Source organism: Bactrocera oleae, chromosome 5 (genome assembly GCF_042242935.1).
Source record: "Bactrocera oleae isolate idBacOlea1 chromosome 5, idBacOlea1, whole genome shotgun sequence".
NCBI classification, from domain to species: Eukaryota; Metazoa; Arthropoda; class Insecta; order Diptera; family Tephritidae; genus Bactrocera; species Bactrocera oleae.
Window position 1 is genome coordinate 50,720,463 of NC_091539.1, and position 11,470 is coordinate 50,731,932.

At 34.1% G+C, this 11,470-nt stretch overlaps 1 protein-coding gene across 1 annotated transcript; it reads left to right on the forward strand.

Annotated features, from left to right (window-relative positions):
- Nucleotides 1-662: 662 nt before the first annotated feature.
- Nucleotides 663-4,323, forward strand: Inx7 (innexin 7). The gene is made up of 4 exons (XM_036365778.2): nucleotides 663-1,189; nucleotides 1,265-1,445; nucleotides 2,988-3,519; nucleotides 3,803-4,323. The coding sequence occupies exons 1-4, from the start codon at nucleotides 956-958 to the stop codon at nucleotides 4,134-4,136; spliced, it is 1,281 nt and encodes a 426-aa protein (XP_036221671.2). The 5' UTR covers nucleotides 663-955; the 3' UTR covers nucleotides 4,137-4,323.
- Nucleotides 4,324-11,470: the final 7,147 nt, after the last annotated feature.

Below are 11,470 nucleotides of genomic sequence, written 5' to 3' on the forward strand. Positions count from 1 at the left end.
CAGATCTATAAACTGATCGATCATAATTAAGATTCAAATATTTTTTTAATTAAGAATATTATAGCTTCAGCGCAGCCTAAATTAAGGATTTTTCAACTTTTCATTTTTATTACTCGACTTATGCACTAACTCCCAATACTCAGTGTTTATCCTGTAGCCCATCATTTCAAGCAATTTGTAATTCAAAATAACCGAAAATCGGTATTCTAAATCAAATCTTCAAGTTCTGCTAAAGATGCTAATTACATAACTAACCATATATACATAAAAATGTTGTGTGTATTTCGCAAAAAACTGCAGCATGCGTAATTCTTCGAATATATTTTCATTTATTTATAACTTTGGCATCAATTGCCAAAAACGCTCTAACACTATTGGCAAATAAATCAAAATATAATATATCAATTTTCTTAAATTAGCACCTTTGTGCTACTTCCAGCTCAAACACTCATCAACTGTAGCTAGCGGTTAATTGGACTGATTTATCACTCAATTTTATCTTATCGCTGTGCATGGTATGAATGATATGTGTAGCAGAAAGAAAACAGCATTGATAACACGTACACAATTCCACTCAGCCGAAGCAAATTTGATGATAAGGTGTGATTTCTTGGTAGCTAATGAAAATATGGCTAGAATAGCTGAGCGATCAAAAAATTCCACCTTAAGTCTTCAGTACAACATTGGCAATAATATAATGTGGATTGCGCGCATATTGCTTTGAAAAAAACAAAGAAACGGAAAATAAATACGACGCGAGTGTGTTGCAATATCGACGAGTGACAAAAAAATATTGTTTTCCAACGAGCATTCACACGAAATATAACGGTAAAAAAATGCAAGTGAATTGATGTCTACGTCGGCAGTACGGAAATTTCGAAACTTTATATGCGCTATTTGATGCTTTTATTATCGAAATTGGAAAACGAAAACAAAAAAAAAATAGATCTTGAAAATGTTGAGCGCCTTCAGTACGGTTGTACCATACTTGAAATTCAATCCCACATATGTGATCGTCGACAATTTTGTTTTTAAATTGCATTATCGATGGACATTCATAATTTTGTTGGTGGCCACCATTTTGGTGTGCATGCGTCAATATTTTGGTGAACATATAAAATGTATAACGGACACCATACCGTCGCATGTCATAAACACATATTGCTTCTTTACGCCTACCTTCACGCTGGTGAGTGACATTTATCTCTACCGCTAACGGTAGTTTATTAGTGTGTGCTTATGTCAACTGTGTTATTATTATCAGGTGCGTCATCTAAATAATAGCGCTTTGGAGAAGGGCATCATATTTCAGCCTGGCATTGGACCTGAAGAGTCGCAACATGAAGAAGTCAAACGGCACGGTTACTATCAGTGGGTACCCTTTGTACTCTTCGGACAGGCATTACTCTTCTACATACCGCATTCTTTGTGGAAAAGTATTGAAGGTAAGTAATTTGTTGAAATATTATATTATCGATTGTACGTAGGTCAATTTCCTACTCACGTTATGTGTAACCGTTAGTCGCTTATCGCGTTGAATTGTTAGACAAGACTTTAGTATGTATGACAACTCAAATGATTATCAGATGTTATAAGAAAGCTTATAGCTTAGGTATCTATTGATAGTTTGATAAAATTTGAAAATGAATTGCCAATTTGTTATTGGAAATATGTAGTTGATTTTTTAATTTTCTCAACAGTCACTACAAGATTAAGTTCCCAGAAGCTAAGGTTTTGGTTTAAACCCCTTATTCATAGTAGTTTCCCTATTCTAGCACTTAAAAACCACTCAGAAAAAGGATCGAGAATTTTTGTTTATAATAATGTAGAAATGAAGAAAGGAACGTTCCATGGTCCGCTTCCAGTTAACTCACGACAGATTCCTTAAAGGACTTATCAGAATAAGTACTGTATACTTTTTCCTTAGGCTGTACGCCTGAATTTCCCTGCCGAGTTGTAAACTATTCCTTAAAATCTTGGGTTATTGAGTTTTTAAGAAGAACTATTTAACTACCTCTATAGCTATTGTAGCTTGTAGAGACTATTCTAACATAGTTCAGTCAACAACAACTATTCGGTATCATGTTATCAAATTTAAACCGGACTGACGAAAAAAATCAATACTTTGATGTGTTGTACTTTAAAACAATTTTTATTATCGCCTATTTTTAAAATAGGCTAAAGGAAACAATTTTGAACACAGAAAAAAGTCACAGGGCGACAAATCGACGAATACGGCGCTGAGCGATGACTCGGGTTTCGTGTTTGGCCAAAAAGTCAGTCACAATCATGGTATAATAATGCGCCGCCATTATACCTTTACTTTTTTGGTTTGGGCTTATTTTTGGAGCGTCATTCGGTAAATTTTTGGTCAGTTTCGAGATGATGAACCGAAATCTCATCACCAGTTATGATGGGTATCTTGGTACGAGTCTAGGATTGACGTGCTTCATACCTAAAACATTAACCAAAATGAGTTGAGTCGATCCATAACAGCCGTTGAGACCCAAGGCAAGTTTTTGATGACTCATGACCTTCGATAAATGTTTTCCACATTAATAACCACATCAATGCTCACGAAAGTTAGTTGGTCTCGTATTATGATTTAAACAAAAATATGAAAGAGGAAATCACTTCCCATTTCTGGTAAAAAAAAATATTTGCCAAATTTAGTATGAAATGGCTTGGAGAGGAATTATCATATTCTGTCGGAGCCTCTAAATACCTCAATAGTATGATATTAGTAAATTTTCCTACCAACGATAAAGAAATTTCTCCCGAGATGTCTAGAAACCAATCAAAAATTATATTAATTATATTATTATCGAAATTTAATATACAGGTGCATTTTGCTGTTATATTGATCTTTTGTCGGAATCGGCCAGATCGGAAAACTATTATCTACATATAATTCCCATACAAACGATTATTATTATAACAAGTTGAATACCAAGTATTAATTTTTAAATTCCCCAATATTTTCTTAGGTGGCCGCATTAAGGCACTCGTCTTCGGTTTGCGTATGGTCGGTCTCTCGCAGTATTTAAAAAATGAAAGTCTTAAAATCGGAAAAATTAATATGCCTTCTATGGAAGAGACGGAGTCACGTGTGAAGAATATACGTCGTGCCATGATCGATCGTATGCGCATTAATCAATCGTGGGGTGCACATCTAGCTTTTACGGAATTCCTGAATTTGCTAAATATTTTATTGCAAATTTATTTGACAAATCGGTTTCTCGGCGGCGCCTTCTACAGCTTGGGAGTCAAAGTAATACAAGAGCGTTGGACCGATCAAATGGATGCTCTCGATGTGGTATTTCCGAAAATCACGAAATGTCATTTTCGTAAATTCGGTCCGAGTGGTTCACTACAAATACATGATACACTCTGTGTTATGGCATTAAATATCATCAACGAAAAGATTTATGCGATTTTATGGTTTTGGTATCTTTTCGTGTTGGTGATGACGATATTAGGACTGATTTGGCGTTTAAGCACATTTATGTTGTATAAAAAGTAAGTACATAACTATAATATATTTGTATATATAACTATAATATTGGTTATCATATAAGGTCGCTAGAGGAATCAAATATTCTATAAAAATACCCTCAGACACCAGACAATTTTTACTGAGAAATTTTCATATTTTTTAGAACCGATTTCCCGAAAAATATGCATAACAGCTTTTAAATCATTTTCGAATAGTCGAAATTCAAAAAATTACCCACATAGAACCCTATATATTTCAAGATTTACATTTATAATATATATTTACAAATTTTTGTGTTCATTTCAGTGTTCGTTTTACAAAATTAACATTCGCATATTTCGCACGGCCAGGTCGCATCGATGAACAAGAACTGACCGCTGTGGTCGCGAAGTGTAATTTCTCGAATTGGATGTTCTTATTCTTTCTACGCAGCAATATTTCCGAGTTTCTCTTCAAACGTGTGATTTTTCATTTGGCTAGCGAGTTGCCCGATCCTGAGAAGGATAACAGTATTAACGCATTCTTGGACAGGGAGCATTCGGCTGCTAAGGCGGGACCAAGTGGAGTAGTACATGCAATGCATCTAGATGAAGTCGATACGCCGCTGCTAATTAGCAAAGACGGAGCTAAAGTTGATTAGAACTCTAAATGTTTTATGGTAGTTTTCATGCCAATTTAGATATAATTTAGAAGTCAACTACTTGTTTATAAAGTGTAGAATTTAAGTTTTCCATGTTTATTTATTTCCAATACTGTTATTTTCTAACACTAAATTAAGGTAAATGAATCGAAATTAAATAAAATAATTGAATCTAAAGCTGATTAAAGATGTTTCTTTGGGTTTGAAATATAAATATTTTAGCGGTAAAGGATGTTGCGATGCAACAAAAAGCCTTACTGCAATGACGGCAAGAGAAATCCTGGCGCCCGTTAGAGAGAAAAGCTAAGAAAGGTGTATATTTTTAAGATAGCTCATATAGTTCTAGAAGTTAAAGTTATAGAGCTTAATTGAACATAACCATTTAAAAATACGGCGCAATTAGAGAATTCTAAGCACCAGATTTCTAAGATTGTCGGTTCTAAGTAACCGCAATAGATCGGGACTTTTATGTTGCCAAGAATTGTCAACTCGTTGCCAATTCTCAAAACTATTTGGAGAATGTTTCTGCCGCCAATATAAAAGCAACTAACATACTTTCAATGTGATACAGATAGATGAGACTTCTCTCCACTAATATGCCAAAGAGTAGACGAATGAATTTTCAGAGAAACGATAACTTTTGAAAAAAAAAAACAAATTACTCCTACACTATTGAATGACATAGGTCTTTATAGCGGCAATGAAACCAACAAAAAAAAATTATCATAATCCCAGCATAATTTTTCAAAGCTTTATGCTTGTATTCTAAGCTGCTAAAACAGCAATAACAACATTACCTGTAAATCTGATATAATAGTTTTTGAAATACTACATAAGCGACAAAAATAGCGCGACTGAGGTCATGACCAAAATGTTTAAAGTTTTATTTTAAAACGCCTTGAAGTGACATTAGCATCTATAAGAATGTATGATGAAAAGAATCTCTAATAATTCGATAAATTTGTATTATGTTGATCCCCCTGTATAAAATAAAATAAATCGAAAACCAACTTGTATACAACTCTGTTGCGCAATTTGCCACTTTTCAAAGAAACAAGTTGCCTCAAATCTGAAATCAGTTAATTTATTATTTACAAAAAGTGCTTTTTTATATCTTGATTTATTTCTTTATTTAAATACCTGTCGAGTATTACTGTTATTTTGTATTTTGCCTTATTTTCCTTTGCTATTGAGTTTGGCTGTTTACCGTTTCCAAGCACGTTCCCAAACTGAGTACCGGACTCAACAATTCAGAGAGTTGTCTTTTTGACAGATCGCTTGAACGCGCGTGATTTGCATTTTTTGCACTATTTATTTTTAACTTTCTTATAATAATTTTTTGAGATTTTTATAGCCTGTAATTACATTCGCTAAATGTTAATTGTTCATTTAAAGAAATCCCATTTGCAAATGAAACCGGTTTTATTTATTATTATTATTATTAATGTATAAAGGCCAAGTCATGATTTTAACTCCGCCGAACAAAGAAGCATCTCTAATTAGTTCCAGAATCATATTTTTTGGAAAAGTAAAATAAAAATAAAATAACGGAAAAAATTAACAATATAAATCTTTGAGTTTGCTTTCAATTAATTATAAGTCGGAAAGATTAATTATTTAGAAAACAGGTCTGAAATTTTCAACTGGCTTACGAAAAAAATTAATTTAAAGTTTGCCTTTAGAAATGATTAGGGGAATAATATATAATATATATTCTTATTATTTATTAGAATCCGCTTATGTAACAGTAATATAAAAGCTTTTAAAATTAGTAAAATTTGTTTGCTGTAAAAGTATAACTTATGGGGCACACCTAGTGTGACAGACTAAAAAAGGCGATTTTTGAGAATTAAAAAACTGATGCATCAATTGTTTTAAAATTTTAAGGGTATATTTATACATATTTTAAAAATACACAGTAAAATTTTAGGAGAAACCAATTAAATATTTTTTGAGCTACACGCAATCTCCCACGGCGCTTAAACAAAGGTCCTCCACTCTTGAAGATAATGTCCATACAATGACTTATTGACGAAAAAAGTCAAGCAATAAAAACATGGCGACGTTTTGAAAAAAAGTATAATTTTATATCAGTTGAAATAACTGGTAAATCATTGTATGGAGAACTACCATATATATAGAACCTGCAGAAAAAATGTTAGAGTAATTCCTCAAGCAAATTTGGAAAATGCTGTTTCGAGAAAAACGCGTTTAAAAATAAACTTTTAGGTCTAATTGAATTGAGAACTAAATTTTATGAGGCTGTAACTTAGAAACTTTTTGAGATATCGATTTAAATTTAGTAAGTTATTTAACCTACCGATTTTTTTAAAATTTCACACTAGGTTTAGTCCTTCATATTTCGTTCATAAGTGGCAAGAATTCTCAATAAGCTTATAAAAAATTAAATTTAAAATTTATTTTTTCCTAACACAAAGGGAAATAATATATAAGTTATTGAAGACATAACATAAAACAATTTTAATGAAGTCCGTTTATGTGAGAGTATATATGTATATTTGAACTCAGTTAAATTCATCTGCTGTGGAAGAGCGACGCTTCAGCTGCTAGAAAGCTTATATTGAGACAAAATTTCTAAATTTAAAAAATGTATTATCTCTTAAGGCTCTCGCTGTTGGCTACAGCGGGAAATGAGGTGAAAGTAAAACACAGATGTTATTGGATTTAATTTCCGAATTCCATAGATAATTATAATGATTGAAATTTCGCGAAAATATCACATTAACGAAAATAGTTGTAAATGAATTCAAAATTGTAAAATAAAATGGGAAACAATTGAATAATAAGCCAACCCTAAGAAAACATAAAACTTTGCTTATGAAAATGTGGGGTTAGAGATGAACGTTGGGCAACCTTAATTTAATTAGTTACAACAATATTTCCGATGACGATTTTGGGAACCAATTTTTTAAACCTACTTATTTTAATAGAAACAAAACTAAGTCACGTATATCCTGTCTCGAATCCCTTATAAATCGTGGCGATATCGCAGAAGCTATTTTGATACCACTTTTGATCGCCAATTTATCAAAAACTGTCGTCAGTTTTATTCCTACAACGCAATAAGCACCCATGTATACGAATAAGAGATCAACCAAAGTTACAAAGTTCAATACGAATTAAAATCCACACTTAGCAACACGCTCTTTGTATGAAAAATCCTAAATCCTATGTGTTTGTGTGTTAAAGTGTCTGAATGTGATTGCATTGAATTTTGAAAGCGGTTTCCAGTCCACACCAGCAGCTCTTGTAGGCGTTGTAAAACTAGCTTTGTCACACCTGCGAATATTCATACTTCAGTTTGTCATTTTGACTGTCTTCTTTTTATTCACTTTTATTTTACAGCTAACTATGAATTCGTCGTCTATTCAGCGCTACATTTTTGCGGTCAATGGCAACTTGTTCGGCAACTTTTTATGGTATATCACCCAGGCAGTTATGCTTTTAGAGTGAAATAAAAATCTGTGAAAGTAAAAATAAACAAACACAAAAATATTGCAAATTAGAGGCAAGTCGAGCCATAACAAGACAAAAGAGTCAGACAAATTAAAGCACTAAATTTTTACAGCTTCTCTAAACAAATCGAAGAGCTAAATAACGAGTTTCATTTAACGTTTGCATAATAAATGCATGAATCAAGTATTTTGAATATGGACAATTCTTTTATCAATGACTTGATATTGGATTCCAATCAGACAAATTTAGAAGTGATTTTATATGGCAGAGAAAACTTGAAAACTTTTTATTTTGTTGTCTGTAAACATACATAAATTCTAATCTAGCTACTTAGCTAACTTTGAAACAACATTTTAGAGTAGCCGACAATCTTTATAGGGAATTAAATTATCCTCCTTCTGTTCCGGCATTAACACTAGAACTACGAACCGGTCAAAATGACCGGTTGCATCATTTATTTATACCATTTCCTCTTTATTCCTATTTACTAGTTTACGCTAATGTCATGACTTTTATTAAATTTGTGTATAGAATAATATTATAGATTATTTTCTCCTTACCCTTCTAATTTTCAGGAAGAGAGAAGCGCTCATCAAATAGGGACACCAGCAAAGAGAAAATTCGCTAATTTAGTTTATGGGCTCGATACTGTAAACGAACGTGTAGCACAAAAGTGGTTTGCTAGGTTCCGTTCCGGTAATTTCGATGTCAAAGATGCACCACGCGTCAGGAGGCCTGTCGTCGAAAATTGCGATAAAATCATAGAAATAGTGGAAACAAGCAATCAGGTGAGCACTTATTTAATTGCTGAGGAACTAAAGATAAGCCAGAAATCCTTTTGGAAAAATTTGCATAACCTTGGATTCAAAAAGAAGCTCAATGTTTGGGTGCCACACGAACTAACGCAAAAAAACATGATGGACCGAATTTCCATCTGCGAATCGCTGCTGAATCGCAACAAAATCGACCCGTTTCTGAAGCGGATTGTGACTGGCGATGAAAAATGGGTCACTTACGACAACATCGAGCGCAAACGGTCGTGGTCAAAGCTCGAAGAAGCGGCCCAGACGGTGGCAAAGACCGGATTGACGGCCAGGAAGGTTTTGCTGTGTGTTTGGTGAGATTGGCAAGGAATAATCTACTGCGAGCTGCTCTCCTATGGCCAAACGCTCAATTCGGCCCTCTACTGCCAACAAATGGACCGCTTGAAGGCAGCACTCATCCAGAAAAAGCCATCTTTGACCAACAGAGGCCGAATTGTGTTCCGCCAGGACAACGCCAAGTCACACACGTCTTTGGTGACGCGCCAGAAGCTCCGGGAGCTCGGATGGGAGGTCCTAATGCACCCACCTTATAGTCCTGACCTGGCACCAAGTGATTACCATCTATTCCTGTCCATGGCGAACGCCCTTAATGGTGACAAGTTGGCCCCAAGAGAGGCCTGTGAAAATTGGCGCTCCGAGTTTTTTGCCAATAGGGTCGCAGCCTTCTACGAGACGGGTATAATGAAGTTGGCATCTCGTTGGCAACAAGTTTACGAACAAAACGGCGCATATTTGACTTAAATCGGACAATGTACACAAAGTTATCATCTTTTGAAAAATCAATAAAAAACCGAACGAGCTTTTTACTTGACCTAATATTTATATTAACAAGCAAAAGAAAGTATAAATGTCAGGAATTTCACCCTCTATACAGTGGTATTTCCTACTAAATTCAGCGTATGATTCATCAAATAATATCATATACAAACTAGCAGTCGTCAATTCCACGCTATGATTGAATTCAATTGATTGAATAATTTGTTTCCAATTTGTGTTACTAGGAACAGATATGTCTTATTTTACCCCAGCCACGATTTACTTTAGTAGGCACATTTCTAAAGATATGAAAATTTTAGAAAAATATTAATGTCAGTGAATGAGAGATATCCCATTGATGAGAGAATATTTTTCTCACTAAACGAAAGATGCTTCATGCATATGTAAACCTGTCAGAACTCATCTTGATCCATAAAGAACTTACATCACAAACTTCGACAGCATTGATCGACGAAATTTTAGAAAAAGATTTATCTTACTGAACCCAACTAAGCTTATCAGATCTCATCCCGAACCAAGAAGCACTTACGATCACACCACTCTTCACCTTCTTCGGCAGCATAGATGAGAAAAATGTTTAAAAAAAAGGCTTATCTCATTAAAAGCAAGACACTTCATAAACCTCTCCATACCACCTTACCAACTTCAACAGCATGTAACAGGGAAAATTATAGAAAAAGATTATTCTAACTATCCATAAAACTCTCAGGGCTCAAAGTGTTAAAAAATGCTTATGTCACTTTAAGACTAATAAAGATCCAAGAAGAACTTGCGCTCATACCACTTAATCAATTTAATTTGGGAAAAAATTAAAAAATTAGGCATTTTGAATTTTAGAAAAAAACTTAGCTCACTAAATGCGAGATGTTTCATAGACTTTGCAGGACTCTTCCCGATTCAAAAGAAAACAAACTTGCGGTCACGCTAGTATTGACTGAGCTTATGTATGACTCGTTGTTGGAAGAAAGAGAGTGGACCTCAAGCTACTTAGTATTACAGCTAATAGTGATTACTTTTTAGCTAACTACGAAATTATCAATTCAGCAAAATTCAATAGCAATTTAAGCCGCGTCACCTCAACTAGTTTTGGTGGCACTTGATAAGCTTGACGCGTGATTTTTGATTTTCCATCTTAAGCATTGCTAAACACACGCTGTAAAATACGTAAAGCCCATTTAAGTAAATTCCGCATGATGTTTTTTTCTTGCTTGGTTTCTGAAGTTGTTAGTGATTTGGAGTTTTCATGATTTTAGCGACAAGTTTCGTTATGCTGAAAGCAGGCCAACACGATAAATAAATAAAATCACGAAAATACGAGAAGAAAAAATTCACAAAATTTGTCACATCAGCAAAAAATGTTGAAAAAAAGATTAAGCAGAGCTTTATATTTTACCAACTACAAAGACACGCTACCAATTTCACGGACATACATACATACATACATATTTATATAGAAACCTGGCTTGTACGCCGCCGACTTTTGTTTATTCGCTGGGCATACAAATAAGGCACTTAAAAAGCATTGTTGTTGTTGCTTTTTGTGAAGCATTTAAAAGTAGTAGCGGCTTTTTGAATTTAAATTTTTTTCTTTTTGGTTTCACAAAGTGAATGACCGAACCATCAAGTTTCTGCCGAAAATAGCAAAATAAAGAATGAGCACATGGCATAAATATAATTTAAATACAGATATTTAGTTGTTGAAGGTTTAAGTATTTTGTCTTACAAGCGGCGGCAAGAGGCATAAGATTGAGCTCGTGCTGTGTTCGAGCCTAGTAATTTATTTTAATTAGACACGAAGAAATTGCTAACAAACTGGCTAGACTAATTGGATGTGGGACTAATTCGTACGCCACATTTAATTTATATAACAGCAGCAAAAGAAACTTTGAACTTTTTTAATTTCTGCTGAATATACAATAATACAACAAACATACGAACATAAGTATGAATACATATTAGCACTCGCTCGTGATCTGCGTCGATCTTGTGCCAGCAAAAATTAATTCACTTCTGCAGAAAGTATCTAAGCTGTAGTATAACAAAATTAGCATAAGCAGAAGTATGCAATGCCAATGCAAAGTACAATTAATTGCCCCACATTTCGTTATGTGTGCGATCTACACAAGCGCAAAAGGTGCATCTTCGAAGCGTTCTCAGACCCAATTTTTCAAGTGGCAACGAGTAGAGAACGCCAGTGATGGTCAGCTTATGTGCCCTCAGCCAATACAGTGTAATAAAATTGTGCCTAGTCTGCAA

Excerpts from the sequence above, each read along its gene's own strand:
- Inx7 (XM_036365778.2), top strand. The coding sequence starts at position 956 with ATGTTGAGCGCCTTCAGTACGGTTGTACCATACTTGAAATTCAATCCC. Across the intron at positions 1,190-1,264 it reads TTACGCCTACCTTCACGCTG|GTGCGTCATCTAAATAATAG; the intron begins GTGAGTGACATT and ends TATTATTATCAG. Across the intron at positions 1,446-2,987 it reads TTTGTGGAAAAGTATTGAAG|GTGGCCGCATTAAGGCACTC; the intron begins GTAAGTAATTTG and ends ATATTTTCTTAG.